General features: G+C 40.0%; 1 protein-coding gene across 2 annotated transcripts in view; it reads right to left on the minus strand.

Moving 5' to 3' along the window:
- Nucleotides 1–25,829, minus strand: part of TMEM131 (transmembrane protein 131) — a 3,850,119-nt gene that overhangs the window by 178,532 nt on the left and 3,645,758 nt on the right. For both annotated transcript variants that reach the window (XM_044072169.1, XM_044072168.1), the window contains exon 37: nucleotides 466–584. In XM_044072169.1, the coding sequence (XP_043928104.1) occupies nucleotides 466–584 (119 nt within the window). The remainder of the gene's footprint in view (nucleotides 1–465; nucleotides 585–25,829) is intronic.

The following is a 25,829-nucleotide window of genomic DNA, read 5'->3' on the forward strand; positions in this document are numbered from 1 at the left end:
ATCCCCCTCCTACATTACTTTATAACTTACTTCAGTATATCTCTCAAACTCTTTACAAACCTATATAACACTAAAACCTCCTTACTACATAATTTTGCAACTAACTTCATTACGTATCAAACTCCTTGTAAACTTTTCTTTACTGAATTGAAAGCATAAGGTTTCATTTCTGAAGCATCAATCCATTTATTTCTGCAAGATTTTACAACTGGAACAACTGTATACTTATAATTGTTGATATAAATACTTTACTATATGTATCTGTCCTGTAATTGCTTTTGTTTCATGAGATCTGTAACTGTTGTTTTTCTGAGAACTGTTTGAAATTCAGTTGTTAATATAAATGTACTGTGGTGGAGCTTTTCTCCTTGGGTCTGTGCTGAAAATGGGGTCTGACCAGTCGGACCTTCCAGATCAACAAAGATAAAAAAATACATAATAAATTAATTATACACATTATTTTACCTGGGCTCTTGTCGTAGCCTGCTGTTACAGCAGCGAATGTGGGATTACCATTCTTTCCAGGTAGGGATGATGCTTTTGTCAGTTTCTGTTTACTATTTTGTGCTTTGCTACTAGGTTCACTGGAAAGAAGAGAAAAACAAATTTCATAAAACGCAACACAGTTGTAAAATGACACTGCATACAACTTGCATTTTCAGACAATGGTACTGTTTTAGTTTGCAGTACTGAACCATCAAATTTTCTATGTCACTCCCTATTTATGACAAGAAGCAAACTGCATCAAAACCATACCACAGATCTACGTTAATTTAAAGCACTGAAAATACTTGCATGCAAACACTACAGGAGATATTGCAAGTATACGGTAAAAAATCTGAACAGATGAGTACAAATATCACAACCACCATCTGCACAGCTATATTTTTCCTTGACAGGCACACCTCCCCAACCAACTGCAAATGCTAAAAACTTTTATAATCAAACTCAGCAGTCATATTGGACTAAGTTCTGTCCTAAGATTGCTTCAGGAAAGCATTTTTTCTCATTAAAAAGTACTCATGGAATAATAACGCCTAATCACAAACATAAAGAAGATTCTAAACTGCATCTTGTACTGCTTCTAAAAAAATAAACTTCAAATGGGGGTATTTGGCTAAACAGTGTAGGTTTGTGTTGATAAACTACAGTCAACCAATAAATGCAAAAATGCCAGCTCATGAAAATAATCCTAAGGAAAAAATATCCCCATTTCCAGACTGAAAAGTACATACACAGTAAATTTAGTTTCAATCAAACACTCATTCTGTTATACACACAAAATAAATCCAGCTACTGTCTCTAAATGCCATAGTATCATTGGAGTGAACTACAAATTCATCCCCCTACTTTGCATGCACATAAAATTGCACATACTCCCTGTGCAGAGCAGACATATCATTGGGTGTTACTAGGCAAGAGACTAGTTAAGCCTTTTGCAGTCTAGCCACTGTGGCTCTACTGATGCACCCACCTAAATACTCCCCCATCCACATAGGTTGGTACTAGGCTATCGGCCCAATGGCCTATGCAAGCCTAGCCATAACACTTCCCTGGCTATTTCTTCCCAAAGTATTTACTTCCCTGGACCCCTGTCTAGTGGGGCGACAGACATGATCCCCAGGGTGAATTTCCTATCTCCCATCAAATCATCAAGGTTCCTTTTGAAGAGGGCCAAAGAGGCGCTCTGCTTGACATGTATGGGCAGTCTATTCCAGAGTCTGGGGAGTCTCTGGGTCAGGAACCTATCCCTCCAGCATGTTTTGTTCATTGTGATGACAAGGTTTAGATCCCTGGAGAGTGATGGGATGGGTTAGACCTAGTCAAGCTTAAGGTTTCCCATCCATTCAGCCATGTTAGACTTGAAGATGGTGAGGGACTTGCTTTGCTTAACAGAATGCAGAAGTGTGTTCCAAGGGTACAGAATTCTTTGACTGAAAGATCTATTATGTCAGCATATCTATCTTTCGCTCTCTCTTTCTCTCTCTCTCTCTCTCTATATATATATATATATATATATATATATATACACACATATATATATATATATATCTACACACACACACACACACACACACACACACACACACACACACACACAAGTGCGTATATATTCAACTAGATTATAACAGATTACATAGAATTACAGTTATACAAAAAGAGCATTTAGTACAGGAAGCAAAGCATAAGGTGACTATACACATGGGTAAATTGCTACAATGTGTCATACTAATGCAAATGAAGTGTCAAATATAAAAGTAAGGGCATGATGTTTTGTGTTAACATAAAAATGGTGGGATATTAGTGAGTCTTGTGACAGCAGAGCAATAAATTCCATGAAAGAGTAAAAAAGTTTATTAGATGTCGTTAACATGTATCTCTGAATATATATTACATTCGCACCTCTCAACCATTCCAAATTCCTCAGTAAACACCAGTTTTGAGGGCAAAATATTGGGCCCCTTTAATTTCTGAACTTCCTGGGGGTTTTTTGAAGTTATTTTTTTTTTTTGATGACAAATTTGTTCCTGACATCATCACGTGCAGGGTGTGCACAATGACATCAGCTTCATGAGGCAGACAGTCTGCCTATCAGAATTCAACTGCCATTCATTACTACTTAATTTAAACTTATTTAAGTGCAGCAGTTAAGAGCTACAGAGTCGGACCAGTATGCATGTTTTTCCTCTTATTCAGACAGATCACACCCAGATAAGGTTAAAAAAAAAGTTTGAGTTATGTCCGAGATTTTCTTTGGGCTCGCTGCATTCTTATTTTATGCCTGAAAGAAACGATTCTTATTTTAAGTACTGCTATTTGGACTTTGCTGCATTCTTATTTTATGTGAGAGCTGCACTTCTTATTTTATGTCCAAGAGTGTGTGATAGACTGTGAGATGTCCGATGTTTTCTTTGGGCTTACTTTATGCAAGAGCTGCAGTTCTTATCTTGTGTGTGTGTTTGGGCTTCGCTGCATTCTTATTTTAAGTATGTGTGTGTGTGCGTGTGCACGTGTGCGTAAAATGCCCCACTTAAGTGTGACTGGTGGTTAGGGTTACTCAGACTCAAACCCTGTACCTTGAGTACTAAAAGCAAGAGCCTAAATTCTCTACCAATACCACCACTTGTGATTCAAAGAGCTCATACTTTTGGTCTGTGCCTCTTTTTCTGGGAAATCAGTGAGAAGTGAGAACTGAATTCACTAAATAATGATAGCCATTTAAGTTTCGATCTTCCTATCTTTCAGGAATTGCACGGTAACATAAAACATTTTATTCTGGCTATTTTTCTAAGAATATACAAGCGATGTTTAATGTATCCCTGGTTTTGGCCCTGTGACCCCCCCCCCCAATAAATTTTGGCTTTTTCCAGATTTCTTGTGCTGCATAGTTCTTCAGGCAGAGAGACGTTTAGTGCTACTTATGCCATGTCTGTATGTGTTGTTGGCAGCACAACAGGTAGAATACTTGCTTTTGATGCAGAAGGCTGTGGGTTCTACTCCCACACTATGTAGATGGGTTGCTGATACTGTACTGTGTTGTACTTTTAAAGGGGCGGATGCTGCAGTCCTGAGAATGTCCTCTTTGGCGGAGATACCTAGTAACTATGAACCTTTTATCAGCTTGCCATCCATTCTCTGTTGCAGTATTACTAGTTTATCATTTTTTTTAAAGTAACATAGGCAATTTATTCCAGATGAAACAATGAAATATAAAGTTGTTTGCTAGCAGCAACCTCTTCATTAGTTACAGTCTAAATCTCTTTAATCTGGAATTATTTAGATGACTTTTACTTCTGCACAGATTGTGCATATTTACTGATACTGGTGGACTGCAGAAGTCTGAGTAAACTTTTATGATGGAAATGTTCTGAATTGGGCAGTTTTGTCATTACTGGTTCATGCATTTTGTTTAATTGCTTACTGGAAAACTGTTCAAAACAAAAAATTTAAAAACATGCTCTAACAAGTGTGCTGTATTATACAATGAATATAACTTAATACAATCATGACGGTGTACCAAAGAACACATGTATGTTTTGTGTGCAAGGGGTATATGATTTGAAAACAGCCCAAAGGTAATCTTTATCCACCACTGGCCAGATGGATTTTCTTTGAATGTGTGTTTCAAGGGCAGAGAAGCTTTAATGTTAGGTCTATTTTTATTGTGAGACTGTATTGCTTTGTTTAGCAGATGTCTATTAGTGTTTGTGCTGCAAAATGTAAAATAAAAGTTTTAAATGAAATCAAAATAATCATTGTAGAAGTCAATCAGTATGCACATTACAGTGTTTATGGTAAATGGAGCGAAATAGCCAAGTAATGGGACACTAGAATGGCTGCAGGGGAGTGGGCCCCATTCGACCATGATTTTATGAGGGTGGAAGGGCAGCAAACTCAAAGACAGCCCCATGTGGCACAAACTCTAGATGCGACACTGATCAGTAGTCATGGAGAATGACTTTTGGAGGTCCTAGCAAACTATAATATTCTTTTAAGATTAGAATACTGCCTACCATTAAATGCCCTACTTTTGCACAAAACCCACATATTGCAAGCCACCACAAACAAAATCCTAACGTTCATCTTCTCCCTTCCCAGAGAACATCATTGTTACACATTTAAAAAAACAGTTACCATTTACTACAGGGTCTGGGGCTATATTCTGTTTGTCTGTTCTTCAGTTTGTGTTTGAAAGTTGGTATCCCACAATTCCACTGGAGTGGGTGGGGTTACATAATTATGTATGCAAATTTTATGTTAATCAATCTTTCATGGGCTTTTGTTCAGATTTTTGATGTTTCCAGGTTGAGAGGTATGATTACATTTGTTTTCTTCAAGTGTTAAAATACAGAGGGTATTCTTGAAAGAAGCAAGATTATCAAATTACTTAATGACATTTGGTATACATTTCCAAAAGGCTGGGGCTAGTTTGGAGATGGATCCTTCACAGCAGGCGAGAAGAAAGGGAAGCAAAGTAATTAAAAGAGTCAGAAGAGTATCGCTTTCTTGACAGTAGACATTCTCCTTTACACAGCGTAAACCGTTTAAATTTGCTACAGACTATGATCTTGATACCAGAGGTTTGTCCAAAGTTAGGCATTCTTATAAGAGATCAGTGTCTCCAGAGAAGGTGAGGATGTATTCAAGACTGCAGTTGTCTGCAACCTTGGTCAGTCAGAGGTCTTAAATGTCAGATTTTACATCAGAAAAGAAGATACCAAACAGAAGTGAGCTGAAAATACAGACCTGTGATACACCACTGGAGATAACGCTAATGAAAAACCATGCACCATCAAATATAAAAGAATAGTGAGCCATAAGGCAATCTAATGGGTAATGCATGGATTTATACAGAGTTTGACTAGATTGTTATTGATATCAGAGTGGGGTATAGTGACAGATGCCTTAGGTAAATTGTGGTGGTGTGTGTGCATGGATTTATCCTCATCTACTGTTTAGCACTTTCAAAGAAATTATCTGGGTTGAATAGCTATGATTGGCTTTTTATATAATCAAACTGCTTAGGGTCTAGGAATGAAGGTTTCCTATGCCCTGTTTAAGGGGACCATGATAATGCATTCCTTTACCTTGCAAATGGTGCATCTGGAGTTAATAGATCTATAGCTGCTGGGATGTGTGATGAGGCTTCCCTTTCAGATGGCAGGGTAGCTGTTGTGATCTGTGGCGGGGCCTCTCTTAATGGGGGGTAACTACTATAGCTTTTATAGGCTTTTGGTAAATTTCTAGTGGACAGGCTGTGGCTATTTATTTGAATGTGTTTACTGGGGTTGAGCACTGATCAAATCTGTCTAATTTCAGTCTCATCCTGAGGTAAGACTGACCAGGCATATACAATAGACAAGAATACAATAATATATAAGTGACAATAAAAATAGAGTAATGCTTTTGATATATAGTAATCCATCCATCCATCCTCAACCCCTTTTTCCCATTTTCCACATGAGGTCCGGGTGTCATATAGTAAATCTAATATATTAATTTAACAATGTATACAAATGTTTCTTCTACTGGTTGAATAGTTTAAGGAAGTTATCTGATAAGGGGTGTTTCATAATGACCATGAAGCAGCCTGCTATGTTACCTGGACCCACAAAGCTGGTGCTTTTGATCCTGGACAGAGCTTTTACTACTTGTTTAGATGCAATTACCAGGAGTTTGGACTAATTATTTTGTACTGGGAATCTTGGAAGTAACAGATGGGAGAAGCTGGAAATAAATTTATAGACTACATCATCAGATCATCAGGGTGTGAATGTGTGATGCCATTACAGATAAGCTTGGTGTAATGCTGGGTATTATTTCACTGGTTCTTTACATAATTAAAGACTGTCTTGTTGTTAACCTTTGGTGACACACCAGCTTTTAGTTTACAATTAGCTCTGTAGGATTTGATCCTTCTCCAGACTTCTTTCTTAACAATTATAAGATGGATTATAACATGTCAAGTTTTTGTTCCACTCTTTAGCACTATAAACTTTTTCCTTGTACTGAAGAGGTTGGTTATTGTCAAGTTCTACCAGCGAGATTTGTTTCTAACATTGTCACTGTATTTGTGGCAGACAGAAACACAATCCTTTATGCAACAGTTGAAGGTCAGGGATTATGGAACCCTTAGTACCAGTACTAAATAATAGCACTTGAACAGATTTTATTTGGTAGTCCAGGAATAAGCAAAAAGGTGTACCTTGATTAGTGACATAACAGGCATGTTTTTTTAAAACTTTTCTGACAGGATTTCTTGCAAACTTATGCAGTTACTAACTATAACTGACAAATAAGCAATGATTTAAAAATACATGTGTATCACATCCCCTCCACCCCATTCAAGTAGTTTACCTAGTGCTTGAACATCTTGCAAGAGTGGTAGTTATAACTTTTTTCACTGTGCTCCAAAAAAGTTATAATGAATTTCTTAAGCAGTCTTTTGCTACATGTCATCAGGATAAAAAGGTGGTGCTATTCAAGAAAATGTCAGCAAGAAAGAGAAAATGGAGTTAGAGATAAGTACAGCATATGGTGTTACTACAAGCAGAGCAAAACAGATAAGAAGGGTTAGTGAATGTACTTGTCAGCAAATTCCAAGTGTTTTTGACCATCAGACGAAACACAGACTCTTAGTAGCATCAATGAAAGCACTAAAACGCCTACAGTCAAGTAGATGTAAACGATTCATTTTTAATATAGACTACTTTCAGCTAAGAAGACTGAGCATTAGATGGAAGCATCCTGGAAAAACTTGCAAAACAAAATGTCAAAATAGACAAAACATATACAGATGAGGCAGTTTACCAAGGAACAATGGAAATTACATCTGCATGACTCCGAAGTAGGCAACAAAGTCCAGAAGGTTAAAGAATGTTGTTTGGAATTGTTTGTATAGGTACTGAACCACATGCTTTCATCTGTAATAAAGTAACTGATCTGCATGCTTTCGTATCTCATTACAACCCTGACATCCTCTGTATCATAGAAACATGGCTAAAACCTGAAGTCAAAGACACTGAAATATCCTTTGAGACGACAGTATATCCAAAAAAGCAGGTGGGGTAGCTATAATCTATCCAAAACACTGAACACATCTCTTTATCAGAAAAAACATCTCTCAATCAATAATGTAGAAATTCTTGTTGCCTTAATCGAGATAAATTCTTATAAGACCATATACAGTACACCATAGCCTTACATATTCCCTGGCAATAACATCAGTACACCAAAAGCCATCTACCAATATAACCCAAGGAACCATCATCCTTGGTAACCTTAACAGAGACTGGACCCAAACTGTATCTGATACCCCCACTACGAGTATTAACCTGTACGGTTTCTCTCAGCTCATCAGTACAGCAACAAGATATATAAAGCCCTCCATTAAGGTATCTACTGGATTCTCTCAACTAAATCCAATAATGTCTATAACTATGGTATACTATCTGACAACCTAAGTGACCATCTGCCCACTTTTGCAAACAGCTTGCTTGCAATCTAGTAAAACATCATACATACAAGAGTGTGTATAACCTACCCATATTTAATGTAGATAGTTTCATTTTTATTCTCAAGCAATACAATTGGAATATGTTAAAAAAAATCTTCCTTTAGACGAAGCCACCCTCACATTTAACAGAGTCTTAACCAATATACTGAATGAACATGCTCCTATGAGGAGAAAATGAGCTACACTTAATCCAGCAACAGGGTCATCTAAAAACAGTAGGCAACTAGTGGAGCTTAGAGACAAGGTCGAGAAAGCATGGCACGCCAACAAATCCCAGGAAAAGCTTCTACACTACAGACAGATTAAGAAATAAATGCAAACACAATATAAGGCTTGACAAAAAAAATTCATTACTTTGACTTTCAGCAGGCACATCAAAATAATCCTAAAAATTCTGGTTATTAGTCCAGAACCTGCAAAATCTGGACCAAAGTCTACAACCCACTCCCTCCACATAAGACACTTCAACAGTCACTAATAATGTTAACAAATACTTAGCCTCACTTTATCAAAGACAACCCCACCATCACACCAACCCCCCACCACAACCAACAAACTCCCCATGGAATCCCACTTCTCACTCAAACCTATCCATACCTCCACCATAAGAAAATATCTCCTAAAACTAAAAAATACAAATGCTGCAGACGAACTTCCTCCTGAATTCATAACACTTGCAGCCGAAGCTCTGCCATACCCAATATCTATACAGATAAAAAGATTAATTCCTGAATTTCATGTCCCAGCCGTTTGGAAGAAGGCACATGTACTTCTCTTTATAAAAGATGACCCACTGCTGACTACTCCAACCTCAGACCAACTGCCATCCTGTCACCATTATCTAAAATATTAGAAAAGTGTATCTTTTCCCAGTTACTTCAATATTTTACCATAAACAATCTTCTGTGCCCACAAAACATGTTTTTGCCCCAACCATAGCACCACCATTGTCAAAATTCAATTTGCTAATACCAATAATAACAACAGAAATACCAGAAATCTAGTAACATCCTTAATCCATTCCTGTCCAAAGCATTCAGCACTGCCTCTCACCATAAACAATTACTAAAACTCTCCTCCTTGGGTCTCTCCCCCTCCTGGTTTAACAGCTACTTAACAGATAGATTCTAAGCAGTCAAATGACTGCAAGAATGATCTTCATTTCTATTCATTATTGTAGGAGTGTCACAAGGTTCCATACTTGGACCCCTCCTGTTTAACATACTTATAAATGGTCTATGCACTACTTCCAAGCATGCCACTCTTGTACAATATACATATGACTCCATACTCATCTGCACAGCCTCTAACCTACAAAAACTTAAAGAAATTACTCAAGAATCCTTTACATTCATAGAAGCTTGGTTAGACAACTCATAACTCCTACTTAACCCACAAAAAATATAACAAAACTACTATTTTTCACCCGAAAAAACATTCTCCCAAAGGAAAACTCTTGTCAAAATCACTTTATTAAATTACTCCCTGATTGAACAGGTCCCTAATACCAAATTCTTAGGAATCACAACTGATGACAACTTGAAATCTGACCTACACTTCGAAACTGTAATTTAAACAAAAACAAACACCAAAAGCTCAGCCTCTTGTATAGAACAACACCCCATCTGACAGGACCAGAGAAACCACAGCTAAAGCCTACATTCTACCTACCCTACTGTATGCCTCTCTACACTTTACTAACACACAAACATCCATACAATCAAACCTGGAACAATGGTACAATAAAATAGGTTATTTTGCTGCAAACTGCCACTTTAGAACCCATCACTATTTTGCCCTTAAACAACTAAACTGGACTGAACTCTCACATCATCTCCACTGTAGTTAGCTACTACTGGCTCATACTCTAATATACTATCCTGATAAGTATACAGGACTAAATGAACTCTCACATCACCTCCACTGTAATTAACTACTACTGGCTCATACTCTAATATACTATCCTGATAAGTATACAGGACTAAAAAGTGTGCTTCAACACTACCACCCTACCAAAGCTCTTCACTCTGAAGACAAACTCTTTCTCTTTGTCACTAAAGCTCAAAATGCATCAGGAGCCTCCATGCACTCAAACACTGTAGCAAACCTCTGGAACACCCTCCCACATGCTCTCAGGCTTCTTGAAAAGCAACAGGCATTCAAAGCACATGTAAGAAACCATCTCTCAACATCCTGGCTCTGCAGCTGTACATCTCCAGGATACATCCTCTTTTATTGTAACTCTGCTCTCCTCTACTCTGTTACCAACTATGACCATCTTCATCCACCCCACCTTCTACCTATGGTTCTCAACTTTTTTACCACTCGCTTCTTTTATATCTCATAATTAAATTAACCTTTTGCTTTCTACCCTTTATAGATAAAACAGTCTGTATTGTGACATCTAACCTTCTGCATATTTACTTAACTATATCTGCATAGAATACAATTAGAATAAGAAGCTTACTACGGTATGTATAGTTGCTTTTCTACTTTGACATTGTAATATTTATTTTAATTGTATTTTAACACCGTTGATACTGTACAACCTAAAATATTTTATTTGTACTGCATGTACTGGAGCTTTTCTCAAGCGTCCACTGAAAAGGGCCTCAGTGCCCAGCTGGACTTCCCTGGTCAACAAATTTAAAATAAATAAAAACGTTTAGACCCCAAGCTGACTTTAAAAAATCTTTCCTTGGGTAGATAGCAAATGCTAGAAGTGTGATGGGAAAGGGAGACACAGAGAGATAACTGGGAATGTAAGCAACTGGCAGATTTTTAAATTCCCCAGAGTGGTTTTGTCAGAAATATTGGAGGAGCAGATTGTTGTAAGGAAATAATTCTTTTGAGCTGGGACACAGGCTCTGAATTGCCTAAATGTAGTAAGGCTTTACTAAGTTTACTGTTACTGACTGACAAAAAAAGCAATTACTAGAAAATGGAAATCAAAATATAAGCCAACTGTAACTGAGGTACTGAATCTTGTAAAAGAGATACAAAAAAATATGGAGGTGAGATGCTTAGAAAAAAGGAAAGAGAAAATTACATAGAAGTCAATGGAATCTGTGGGAACAATACATGCAGAATAATGTTTAGTACAGGGAATGAGGGTTAACGGAAGAAAGGAACTGAACAATTTATGTAATGCTAGAGGGGATGAGAATCGCTAAAAAGGGGATGTGTATACTGCATGAAAAAAATGTTACCGTGGTTTGTTTACTTTTATATAAATGTACGTGTACCTGTGTCAGTGTTTTGGCTATGATTTAATACACGTTTATAAAAACAAACATGCATTAAAAACAATGAAATTAGTATAGAAAGGAGTAAACCATGGTGTGAGGAATCGACAGTTTCCAAAAATTTTTTGTGGCGGTTGTGGAAAGAAAATGACAAGAAGAGCAAGGTTTGGGAGATAACTCTGAATACCAGTCTGACTTTTAACTGGATGAAAAGAAAAAATCATGACAGAAATAAGTTAAAACGAGTAGAATTATAAACAGCAATGAAAAGGAAGAGCAAAATTGTAAACAAATAATGAAATGGATAATGCAGCAAAAAGCCCACAACAAGAATTGTGAAAACAAATTTATCACATATGTTTTAGAAACTGTTTTGTAGCACAAGTTAAGCCTGATGTCAGAATTTGCAAGGAAATGTGAAACTCTGATTGGATTTGCTCAAAAATTGGTTTGTTAACCCTGAGGAATGCCACAGTTGGGCCATCACTTCAAACCGCAAGGATGTTGTAACAATTCACTAAAAAGGTGAACACCATGGACTACCTACTTCCACTGCAGCTCTACAAATACCACTGAAAGACAATGGTGTGTTTGTACTCAGTTAGTTTAAAGCATGAACGTTTTGGGGTCATTTATTGCCTGTTCTGACTAGTTTGCTACTTGTGTGTCTCTGCTATCCTTAAACAAAAACAAAAAAACAAAAAATCTTGCTATTTTCCCACTTTATATAATTAAAAAAAAAAGTTCAGGTACACAGTTGCTGTTCTGAACTGTTTGTAAGTTTCTTGGAGGCCAGTGCTTACTTGGGCTAAAGGGAAGTCTGTGTTCACCAGTGGCAGTGATTAACACTGAGCAGCCTGCCTGGAAACTGTAGTTTTATCGGCCATTTTGGGTCAATTCCAAACTCCTTGATCTCTCTCTCTCTTAAAACCCTGCAGCTGCATGGTTTTGGCATCTTTCCAGGCTTGATAGCTGTTGCTGAAGCACCTACCAAGAGGAGAAAATGCTGAGAGAAGAAAGGAGCCACTTTTGAGATTTTAAGTATTTTCTTCCAATTTATTTCTTAGAAAAACTGCACTTCTGCCTACTTTTCGGCATTTTCTTGCTTGCAAAAGTTGATATCTGTGTTAGAAACAGTATTCAGAACATATCTAGAGCCTGTTTACTGCATTTTTTGTGTTGCACTTAATTTAAAATCGTTTTTTCTTAAAATTGCATTTTACCTGCCTCTGACCTAGCACACACGTGTTGGGGTCACTTATTGCACTGTTCTGACTAGCTTGCTACTTGTGTGTCTCTGCTATCCTTAAACAAAAAGAAAAAAAAAAACTTGCTATTTTCCCACTTTCTATAATTTAAAAAAAAAATTCAGTTACAGAGTTGCTGTTCTGAACTGTTTGTAAGTTTCTTGGAGGCCAGTGCTTACTTGGGCTAAAGGGAAGTCTCTGTGTTCACCAGTGGCAGTGGTTAACACTGAGCAGCCTGCCTGTCCCTGTAGGAGTGGTTACTGCCTAGAAACTGTAGTTTTATTGGCCATTTTGGGTCAATTCCAAACTCCTTGATCTCTCTCTCTTAAAACCCTGCAACTCTCTTTTTGCACAGTCTTGCGCACAGAGCAGCGCCAGTTAGCTGGGGTATACTATTCCTGGCTCCACACAGTCTAAGCTGCAAATTTTCCTTTAGAACTAGGCAAGCCTCAACTCAAGTGCTTCAGATCAACTGCTCTTATTGCAGCACTTGCATAACCCAAATCTGCACTTGTCCAAATCTCCTAGACAGCACTATAATTTCCCAAATCTCCTAGACAGCACTATTATAATACAGCATAAGACCCTCGATTGTCCGCAAAACAAGTAAAATTTACTTTTCCAAGCATGTCCAGAGGTCAGCTTCAGGTGTACTCTCCAGTTCATCTGGTGGAATTGGGCATCCTGAGGCAATGTCACAACTGCCTCATGTATACAGACAACCCTCTTCTCTTACCTCTAGACACAAACTCTTGTGAGAGATGCAAATACACAGCCAGACTGGAGGCTAAGCACTCTCAAACCATGACTGTAACAGACCGTCAAGAGGAGAAGAGACACACTAGCATCACACCACCAGTCACACATGGATCTACAAAACAAGCACCGGCAAAACATACACATACATACACAAAAACATATTTGGAGGCACTAGCTACCAATCTGAAAAAGAAACAGGGCCCTCCAAAGCAGACAAGCAAACAACCTGCACCTCCAAACACAAGCCAGAAAACACATAATTCACCTCAACAGTGTGCCTCATGACAGCCCCTAAGGCAAAACACCATACCCAACACGCTAGTAATAGGAGACTCTATAGTAAGGCACACAGATGTTCCACTCACCAGGCTGAAGAAGGAGAAGGTTACTGTCAGCTGCCTGTCGGGTGCTAGGATCCGCCACATAACACAGGCACTTAGGTCACTCCAGAACAAGTACAAGTATGACGCTGTCATTGTACATGTTAGTGTGAATGATCTAAGACGTACCTCCCTGGACTACATGAAAAGAGACATCGAGGAGCTCTCTGATCATGTAGCCCAAGCTGGTATGACCCTGACCTTGAGTAGCATACTACCTTCACCTAGAATGATACCACAATACAAAGACAAAATGATCAATTTCAACAACTGGCTAAGCTTCTGGTGTCATTCTAAGGGGATCCAGTGTCTGTCTGCCTAGGATGACATGATAGACAAGCCTCGCTGTTTCGCCAGAGATGGTTTGCACCTGTCACCCCTAGACGTTCGAATACTGGCCAAGGCTCTTGCTGTCCCCATAGTGCTTTTTTTAGGCAAGGCTCAAAGGACAAACCAACCACTGTAACCAGCACAGGTAACCAAAAACTAAGGGTAATGCTATTCAACGCCAGAAGTCTCAACCTCAAAATGCACGCACTTGAGGCACTCCTCAGTATGGAGAAAATCGATGTTTGTGCAGTGACAGAAACCTGGTTCAAGGCTCCAGAGAGCACCCCAGCACTACCAGGTTACAAATTCATATCATACCTTCCGGCCTCAGTTACCGGATCGCAATACAAAGGGCAGAGGTGTATCTATATTCATCAAGGATACCTACATCTCCAGGTTAGTGGCGCAGCATGATGCCCCAGAGATCATCCATGCGCAGCTATCAGCAGGCAAAACCACATTTCAAGTCGTAGCCTGTTATAGATCGTCCACCATGTCCCAAGATGCTCACTCAGCATTCCTTGAGGCATTGGAAAATATAAAGGTCCTACCCAACACCATAATTTTGGGTGATTTCAACTACCCTGGTATAGACTGGGTGAACTACCAAAGTTCTAACTCTTATGCCCAGCGGTTCATATAATTTATAAATTCAAATGCCCTTGAACAACTGGTATGTTCTCCCACTAGAGGGGACAACATATTGGATTTAGTCATCACAAATATGGGCGCCCATTGTACCACACCCGTTATCACTCCCTCTCTGGTCAGACCACAAACTGATAACCCTGGACATCCTCACCCCTCCACCTCCCCCAGTCAAATAAACCATTGTAAAAAACCTTTCCAAAGCAAACTTCAAACTACTTGTGTCAGAAGTGGAAAGCTTCACTATTCCCTTGCAGAAAGATAATGATATCCAGGATGCAGAATCCTACACCAAGGCACTTCATATACATCTTCAGGATTGCATGGACTGTGCTGTCCGAAATAAAACCAAGACTCCTTCCTCAAGCAAGAAGAAACCATTCTGGTGGACCCCGGCCATAAGCAAACTATATAATAAAAGGAGGAGACTTATACAAAAAAAGGCCAAATCTCAAGTAGAAAAATCATCCCTGATCAGCATTAGTAAGAAATTGAGGGCCCTCATCAAGTCAGCTAAAGCCAATTTCGAAAAGAAAGATGCCAAGGATAACCATAAGGCCTTCTATGGTTACGTCAAAAACCTAAATGGCAATGCTCAGGTCTGTTCTGAGCTAGTACAAAATGGAACAAAATACACTGACCTTGCCAACATCTTGGCTGACAGGTTCAGTGCAAATTTCTCCCTCCCTCACCACCTGCAGGGCCTATTACTATTCCAGGGGATTGTGTAACTCCAATTATTACTGATACGTTGGTTAATAAGGCTCTATCTAAAGCTATAAACACTGCCTCCATGGGACCAGATGGTGTCCCGGGCTGTGTCATATGCGAGCTCCAAAATGAATTAACCCCGCATCTGAATACCCTGTTCAGTCTCAGCCTCTCGACAGGATATGTACCCATAGAATGGAGCACAGCAACGGTGGTTACGCTGCACAAGGGTGGGCCCACAACAGACCCTGGGAACTACTGACCAATAAGCCTGACCAGTCTGATCTGTAAGGCAATGGAGCGAATCATTATGGAACTCATAAATGGAGAGATTGGGAACCTCCAAACACTTGACCCCACACAGTTTGGCTTCGTCAAGGGCATATCATGCCTCCTGAACCTGGTGGACTTCTTTGAGACAGTTACTCAGGGTATAGATAAGGGAAATGAGGTACACATGGCTTACCTTGACCTTGCTAAAGCATTTGACACCATTCCCCATTCGGCATAAACCCTTACATCACAAGATGGATCGCAAACTGGCTCTCAGACAGATCCCACAAAGTAAGAGTAGCGGGATCTATATCCGAATCCAGACCTGTAACAAGCCGTGTGCCTCAGGGCTCTGTCCTGGGGCCCTCCTATTTGGCATATACTTCTCAAAAGTACAGGCAAGCACTGAAGGGCCGTGGCTGACCAAGTTTGCGGACGACTGCAAAATGGGTGCTATAACAGAGTCTCCGGCCGACATGGATATCCTCCAGAAGGGCCTTAATGAGACTGATGCATGGTGTCAAAGCCATGGTCTCAAGCTAAATGCTAAAAAATGCGTAGTAATCCCCTTTGGAAAAAACAGAGTACCTGCGAACTACCACATAGGAGGTAACCCCCTGAAATCTGAAGAAGTAATAAGGGATCTAGGGACCCAAGTAGATAGTCAGCTTTCCTTTGATAACCATGTTGCCAAGGTGGTTAAAAAATCCTTCTATGTGACCCATCTGATCATGAAAAGGGTTTGCATCAAGATCTAAGGATGTAGTGGTGCCCCTCTACTCTTCCCTCATCAGACCCATTATTGAGTACAATGCACGAATTGGAATGTACCTGGCCAGGCATCTCCAGCAGCTGGAGAGACCATAGAGGTAACTCACTAAGAGGATTACTGGCCTCAAACAGTTGCCCTATGCAGCACGATTGAAAAAACTAAGGCTTTTCTCTGTTGCATACCGCCTTCTCAGAGGCAATCTCCGTCTAACATACAGAGCCATGTCCAACTCAGAACTGTTGAACATGCTCCATCTTAGCAAAACCAAATCTACTCGAGCTACACGCTCTAGGGATATAAAGCTCAGCACAACAATGAATAGAACATGCTGGAGGGATAGATTCCCTTCGCAAAGACTTCCCTTGCTATGGAACAAGGTCCCGATCTACATAAGACAAAGCCCCTCACTATCACTCTTCAAGAGGAACCTTGACGAGTGGATGGGTTAACAGAAAGTTCACACCAGGGATCATACCAACAGATCTACTAGATAGGGGCCAAGGGTACTACCTGCTAGATAAAGGGCCTAGGGAACTAACCAAAGGGGCGGTGAATACCGCACAACGTGGCTGGGCTAATACATGCCTTCGGGCAGATAGCCCAGTACCTACCTATGAACATTTTATTAAAGGTCAATTCCTGCAAAGAGTAGAGTAGGAATATAGTTCAAGTACAAAACATAAAACAAACAGCCACAATAAACATGGTGAGACATAAGCACACAAAAATCAGCACACTAGCTCCAGAAATAGGAGTCATATACAACAATGTGATTACTATTACTGACACTGCAAAATATACCACAGTAACAAAAAAACAAAAAAAAAATTGCAGGGTTGCACTAATTACACTACAAAGCAACTAGAAACACAACAGCATGTATACGTAAACTGTGTGTTAACAGTAGCTAACACTGGCCATTTTTTTTAATATCTACCTAGCTTCTCTACCTACTTTACTCAATTAAACATCAGGGGGAGCTGCAGTCCACAAATTTTATTAAAAGTTCACACCATCAATAAAAATGCAGCTAAGTTTATTCAACTTTTCAGTAGAGTGGGCTACACATGTCCTAAGTCAAAGAAGTCAAATCTCACAACTGATACCATTGAAACCACAACATTCTGTCATACAAATAGTTTAACTGTGCAAGTCTTGATGGTTCTGGACAGCTATATGTAAGATCAAAAGCTGCACTATAAGAAATATGCATATACCTGCAGAAGTACAGACACCACAGAGTCAGAATATTAAAATTAGCGGGCTGCATTAATAGGATTGCCACTTATCAGGATATTTTCCTGATGACCAGGAAATTAAGTTCTCTGTCAGAATGAATGTTTGTCAGTTTTTGTTTTGAACAAGCACTAATAGATGAAAAACAAACTGTAAAAATCCACAGAAACACCAACCTCCAAATGCGACAGTACTCTCCAAGTTTTTATTTTAGCATAAAATGCCATGTAGACTCAATAAAAAGTACTCACATGTACTCCGATTTAAAATTACACAAAACAGGACTCCTCAAACAAATTTATGTAAAGCGCTTTTCGTCCGGATCTTATCCGGACTTCTTCAGACAAAAAAATAGTACCATACTGGAGTATCATTTAAATAACTTCTCCTGTTGACTTCAACCTATCAGGTCTCGTTAACCAGATTTAAAAGTTTTAAAGCAGTATTCGCTTGATCACAAGTTATCACACATCAGATATTAACTATTTTGTAATGCATTAAGTTAATACAGATGTATTCAAAATAAACTAAGTTCACTCTCAACAATGTATTTAGTCCTTCCTACAATATAAACAAAACTTTATATGTTGTCTTTCACTTGTTACAATTAATTCAACCATTCACGTAAGACCTCTAAAGTAATGTATATTACCTTCCTCTTACATCGTACATTATCATATGTTAAGGTTTATCTAGCAGTGCTGTTCATCGTTTATGGCCGAAGTACCATCTTTCTACAGAGTCAGTTTATTTATTTGTAGTCAGATGTTGTTAATAAATCCTCTTTATGTAGTGTGCTCCTAGTAACAGAATCTTAATCTTCGTCACAAAGTAATCGATGAACATACTCTGTTGATGTTCTTCGTCTCACATTGCTGCAGTCATAACCTGTGGGTAGTCCGCTGTCCTCGGTCGGCCCGAATACCAAAGTGTTAGGCTGGCGTCGGTCATGGGCGCTCAGAACTGACGTCAGTATGCAGTAGTACTTAAGCGCATGACCGACGCCATATCCCCAGTCTTTCTTGCCGCATGGTCCGAAGCAGAAGCAGCGTTTGCAAGTGCCGTTCGGCGTCCTGAAATTTTCATTTTTTGAGTTTCAGACCGAAGACCAAGTTGGGCTAAGTACCCCGTTGGGGAATATTTTTGTCTTTTCTTGCCTCAGTTAATCCGGATGTCAGAAAAAGTTAATAATTGTATTTCTTGTGGGAAACAGATACCTCATAGGGACTACCACTCTCTCTGTATTCCTTGCTTGGGGCCTGAGCATGACGTAGTCGGGTGTCGCTTTTGCGCTAGATTTAATAAGCGCACCATTAAACGCAGATTAGATTGTGCTAGGCTTGTTTTCGGTAAGCGGTGTAACTACAACATGCCGTCAGATCCTCCGACGCCCGCTACCGCAAAGAAGCGAAAAGATAAATCGTTAAAGTCTAAGCAGGATGAGTCATCCGTTGCGGAAGCCGGTTCTATGGAAACTACGGTTGAATCTGTGGATCCAGCCGAGGTTTCGGCTGAATCACAGGGGGAACCTTTAATTTTACAGGAATTGGCCTCTCAGGAGTTAGGTCAGGCCGAGGGGGCTTCTCAAGTTTCTGTAGTTCCATCATTACAAAAGGTTATTAGGCCTTCTACTTCTATCACTAAGGGCCCTGCTAAAGCTAGACCTGGTCTTTCTGGCACAGGCATCAGCCCTAGTTCTTCGGGCTCTGTTCCTAAAAAACATATGCTGAAAATGGCAGAGGATTTGATTACTTTAATCAGGGGTTCTATGCCCCCTCCAGACAAGAGGCCTAGGGTGGAGACAGATGTGGAGGGATTGGAGCATTCCTCAGATTACTCTGAGTCTTCAGCTGAGGACATTCAGGATTTTCCTCCCTATTCTGATTCGGATGCAGAGGATTCCTGTCCTTCTGCTTCTCCTCCAGAGGATTTTTCCTTTTCTGAAACCCTGCACTCCATGAGGGAGCATTTTAAGTGGGAAGGTCAGGATTTTTCAGATTCTCGTAAGAGGCTTAGGGAATTTTTGTTTTTGCCACAACATAGACCTTTGGCTATTCCCCCTGTTTTAGATGTTGTTCAGGATGTTTTTTCTGAAGCTTCCCTTAATCCTGATTCTTTACCCCCTGCCCCTGTCAAGCCAGACAGGTATTACAGAGTTCCAGAGGCTCATAAATATTTGTATAAGAGTCCTAGAGCTGACCCGGAAACTATTAGTCAAGGACCTAAGGGTGTCAGGGCTTCTGTAGTTAAGAATCCAGTACCTCTGGATAAAGATTCTAGGGCTTTGGATAGGTGGGGTAAAAAAGTGTATACCTCCTCCACGCTAGCTATGAGGGCTTTAAATTGCCAGTTTCATATGCTGAAGTATCAGAACTTTCTGTTAAGTCAGTTGAAATCTAAGGTAGATGCTTTAGCTGAGGGTATAGAGTGTAAGGAATTGCAGGACTTAGTTCATGCCTCTGATCAGGTTGGTAAGCATTCCTTGCAGGTGTGGCTTCGATGCTCTTCAGGCTTCTTCCAGGGTGGCTGCCACTGGTTCAGTTATTCGTAGGCATGCCTGGCTTAAGGATCAAAATTTGTCAGAGCAAGTTAAAGCTCGAATTTTGGATGCTCCTCTTCAATTTGAAGTTCTTTTTGGTTCTCCTGTGGAGTCAGTTTTGAAAAAAATGGAAGACAAAGCTAAGTCCATGCAGACGGTTAAGGAATTTTTACAAGTGCAGCCCCCTAAGTTTAGCAGAAATTGGCCTGCAAAAGGATGGTCTTACCCTTCTTCCGATTTTCAGTCTAAGGGCAGGTCTAGATGTGGTAGGGGCAGAGCTCATGCTCAGGGTTCTTTCAGACCTAGGACTTGGAGTTCTCCTGCACAATCTTCTGGTGAGGGCAGGGGTCAGCCTTTTCGTAAACAGACCCAATGACCTGTATCTCCAGCTGCCAGATTCTTCCTGTCTGGCAGCTCCTCTAGGAGGAAAGTTGGCACTTTTCAAACAAAATTGGCTTTTGGTCACCCAGGAAAAATGGGTGTTGGACATTATAAATCAAGGCTACAAGTTTTATTTTCACACCTTGCCTCCTTTCAAAGGCATGCCAGATGTACCTCCTCAGCAAAGGCTGGAGGCTCACAAACAGATTTCTTTACTTTTACAAATGGGGGCTATCCAGGTGGTACCTCCGTCAGAAGTAGGCCTAGGGTTTTATTCTCACCTATTCCTTGTGCCAAAGAAAGGAAACACTTGGAGGCCAATTCTGGATTTGTCCATTCTCAATACATACCTAGACATTCCAAAGTTCAAGATGTTAACTTTACAGCAACTTCTGCCTCTGCTAGGCAAAGATCACTGGATGGTAACTCTGGATCTCAAAGAGGCTTATCTTCACATTCCTATCAGGCCCAGCTGCAGGAGATTCCTGCGTTTTCGGGCTGGTACTTTTCATTATCAGTTCTCTGCATTGCCCTTTGGCTTATCTACTGGGCCCAGGGTGTTCACAAAGGTCCTGGCTCCTGTGATAGCCTTCTTAAGACTAAGAGGAATACAAATTTACCCTTATCTGGACGATTGCCTGATTCTTGCTCAAGACAAAGTCAAGTTACTTCAACATCTACAGTATGTAATGGCAGTTTTAAGGTGCCTAGGGTATTCTGTGAACGAAACAAAGTCCAGTCTAGTACCCTCTCAGGACATGTGCTTTCTGGGTGTGAGACTGAATACAGCCTCTCAGATGGCCTTTTTGACCCCGGACAAACAAAGAAATCTTCACCTATACTTCCAGCAATTATCCCTAATGTCCAGGCTGACTGCAAGGACAGTCCTTCAAGCCTTGGGGTTCATGGCATCTTGCATTCTGGTACTTCCCAATGCCAAACTGCATATGAGGAAGCTACAATGGTATCTCAAAAGTGTATGGACTCAACACTGCCACGATTTGGACACTGTCATTCAGATAATACCTTGCATCCAGAAGGAATTCTTGTGGTGGGCTCAGGAATGTCACCTAAACAAGGGACTCTCTGTGACCCGACCAGAGGTGAGTCAGATCTTAACGACGGATGCCTCAGACTTAGCTTGGGGAGCACACTTCAATGGGAAATGGATTCAAGACAAATGGCCTCCCAGACTACAGCATTTGCATATCAACATGAAGGAGATGTTAGCAGTCCAATTTGCCCTGACGGCCTTCAAGGATCTACTTCAACCGGGACAGGTGTTGATTCAAACAGACAACACAACAGTCATGTGGTACATCAACAAGCAGGGGGGAACCCATTCTTACCCTCTTTGCAGACAAGCTATGATTTTGTGGGAGACTGCTCTGAGTTTGCACATCACTCTTCAAGCACGGTTTCTGCCAGGAGCACAGAACTCCTTAGCAGATGTTTTGAGCAGACAAATTGTGGATCCTCATGTATTCCAACAGTTGACAGTGGCTTGGGGAACTCCAGACATAGATCTGTTCGCTTCTCCACTAAATTTCCAACTGCCAAAATTTTGCACAAAGATGTTTCACCCAAAAGCTTGGAAAGTGGATGCTCTATCTTTCAGTTGGAACAACCTTCACGTCTATGCTTTCCCTCCTCTGCCTCTCCTTCCCAAGGTACTCTTGAAAGTCAGACAGGACAAGCCTTGCATGATTCTAATAGCACCAGATTGGCCACATCAGCACTGGTATCCTCTGCTGAGGAGTTTAGTACAGGAGCCTCCTTGGGCTTTGCCATCAATTCCACACCTTTTGTCCCAGGCAAGCAATCATTTTCTCAATGTCAGGGTACAGTCCCTGCATCTGACAGCCTGGCATATTCTGTTTTAGACCCTGGGGGGTCGCAGCTTCCTCAACATGTTTTGAATGTCATTTTGGAAGCCAGACGACCTAGTACTAGAAAAGTTTATGCTGATAAATGGAGGAGATTTTTTCTTTGGAGCACAGCAAAGAGCTTTGATGTTTCAGTGCCTAATTTGAGTTTTACACTACAGTACCTTACTGAATTATTAGACAAGGGTTTGTCTTTCTCCTCCGTGAAAGTTCATGCTGCAGCCATTTCTGCTCACTATGATTGTGACCCTCCATTATTTTCTCACCCTTTGTTTAAACAATTTCTTAGAGGGGCAAAGAACATAAGACCCCCACGTAGAGCTCCTACTCCTTCCTGGGATCTCAATTTTGTGTTGGAAAAGCTTACTTTACCTCCTTTTGAACCAGCTGCTATGTCTGAGTTGAAGTTTTTGTCCTGGAAGACTGCCTTTTTGTTGGCCATTATGTCTGCTAGGAGGGTATCTGAATTACAGGCTCTCATGGCAGTTGAACCCTTCCTGATATTTCATAAGGATAGGGTGTCCTTGCGTACTAACCCTACTTTTATGCCTAAAGTTATTTCTAATGTGGCCTTAAACCAGTCTATTCATTTGCCTACTTTTTATGCTGATCCCCAAAATAAGGGGGAAAAAGTCTTGCATTCTTTGGATATTCACAGGCAATTACGCTATTATTTGAGCAGAACTAAAGAATTCAGACAGACTCAACAGTTATTTATTTCTTTTGCTTTGGGTTCACAGGGGAAGGCTGTTTCTAAGCAAACTATTTCTAAGTGGATTGGCCATTGTATTGCTTTTTGTTATTCTCATCATGGAAAGGATGTTCCTGCTGGGATCAGACCTCATTCCACTAGGGCTACCGCCACATCTACTGCCTTTTTAAGGGGGGTAGCTACTAAGGATATTTTGGAGGCAGCTACTTGGAGTTCAGTGCACACTTTTACTAAACATTACCATCTCCCTCTTTATTCTAAGTCTAGGGCTGGGTTTGCCACTGCAGTTTTACAGGGCATGTTGGCAGCTCCTAATGCTTTTTAGTTTGCCAGCCTCCCTTTACCTTTGCTTTGGGATTCTACCCACAGGTTATGACTGCAGCAATGTGAGACGAAGAACATAGTGCAGTTTTGTACCTACCATAAATGTAGATGTTCGTGGATCCACATTGCTGCAGTCCAATTTTCCCTCCCTCCTTCCCCTCTATAGTTTGGGGTTGCTGTGTTTCTGTTGGGGTTCTTATTAGGTTATCTAGGTTGGTTGTTGGGTATTTCTATTTTGGCTATGGCCTTTCCTTTTTAGGCCTTCTGACATCTGGGGCAAGAAAGACTGAGGATATGGCGTCGGTCATGCGCTTAAGTACTACTGCGTACTGACGTCAGTTCTGAGCGCCCATGACCGACGCCAGCCTAACACTTTGGTATTCGGGCTGACCGAGGACAGCGGACTACCCACAGGTTATGACTGCAGCAATGTGGATCTTCGAACATCTACATTTATGGTAGGTACAAAACTGTACTTTTCCGCTTGTCAACTGTCATTTTGACAAGCGTCTTCCTATACATTGTATTTCTTGTTTATATTTTTGTGTGTTTGTATGTGGTATGAAATAAATCACTCAAATCTAGTCCGTTCTTCATGATTAAATCAACTACCACTGTTTCACTTAGTCTACGATCATGTTTATAGTTAGCTCGTAAATAACGAATACTCATTCGTATATTGAAGTCAAACGTGCAGTTATTTAGTTAATGATAGATTATATGTCTTACATTTTACATTATGTTACTTACCCTTAGGCTATTTGCAAGTATGTTAATGATAGGTTTGTACTTCCTTGTGTAGTTTAACCAAACACATTCCTTGTTTAGTTCTTGTTATAATGTTATTAAGTTTCCCAACGTAACCCTACTGTACATGGGCTTCCTTAATGACCTTGATGAAACTGAAAAGTATGTTTTGGTAAATATAAAAACTGATATTTTACCAAAAAGTAACCTTAAATATTAATAAAGCAAGCAATATTCAAGGAAAAAAGATAAATAAAAAGTAAAAAAGTTTACTGCATAGCACCGACGACCAGCGCACAGGAATGGATACTTCCGTACATAGCAACGAACCGGAGAGGTGTACCTGACTCAACTCTTGGAAATTATGAATGAATGTCTACAACGCTTAACAGCAAAAGTGGATTCAGCATCCAGGCTGAATGGTAACACTAGCACTGCGAATATTAACAAAGCAGTGCCCTCGAGTCAAATGACACAGAAACCTAGTTCATCCTACAATTCAACGAACACTCAACAGGATGGTTCAACTACAAATAGACCAAGTCAGGTAGACATTAACTTAACAACAGACAATAATGTAATGACTCTAACACCAGGGATAAACGTTACACAAGATATTACAAACTGGTTAAGTGATGAACTCAACTTGGACAACCCGCAGGCAAGTAATAACATTGATTACTCTAATGAAGGGAATGGTTCCCTGGTAGAAAAGTTGAAACTATTTGACAACAAACTGTTGAAAATTAAAAAGTTACAATTAGAATTTAACTACATTAACAAATGTTTAAAAGAGAAAATAGTACCAAAAGGGTTGAGATACTGTTCATACTCCACAGGCTTGATGGAAGGGTCTGAGTTTCACAACGAACTAATATAATTATTTAACAACCAGGGCTTAGACCTTTTAAAATGCATGGTGAAACATTATCAACTAATGGTGAACAAATTAGCCACAGAAACTTTAACTTTGGAGAGAGAAATAAAATTAGATGCAGTATTCAACGGATATCAATATGACTACAACCGCATTTTCACCAGTATAGCACAACAGCTTGACAAACTGAAAAGTATCAAAGTTAAAAAATTAGAGAGAGACTTAAAAGCCTACGCAGAAGGTATTGCATACCCAAAACCTCCAAGTTCACAGAACAGTGTAACTCGGAACAGAGGAGAGCAACTCCCAGGATGAGGGTATGTAGTAAGACCTGAACAATACACAGTAACTAACACAAGGTTGGGTACAAATCCGGATGTGGAAGTGAACAGTGAGAACTATATAAATGAAAGTGTTGACTTTCCTGAACTACACAATGGAGACACTGGCAGGGGGCATAGTGAACAAAGCCAGAAATACACCCACCCACCAAATTTAAACCAAAACCAGTGGCATCAACAACAACAAAAAAACTACAGAGGGGGGGAGTGGGAACAATTGGAATGCCAACCAGCAGTTTCCATCCAACAAGAAATACAACACTCGCAGCAACAAGAGGAACTAACATTTCCATCATGTAAAATAGCGTTGAACAGTGAAAGAGATTTTAAAATTTATAATTACACAGAATTTCATATTGACGACATTTTGGCTGAACTGTTTTCAAAAGGATTAACATTTGTAC

Source organism: Protopterus annectens, chromosome 5.part0 (assembly GCF_019279795.1).
Source record: "Protopterus annectens isolate FY-2018-M chromosome 5.part0, PAN1.0, whole genome shotgun sequence".
In the NCBI taxonomy this organism is placed as follows: domain Eukaryota; kingdom Metazoa; phylum Chordata; order Ceratodontiformes; family Protopteridae; genus Protopterus; species Protopterus annectens.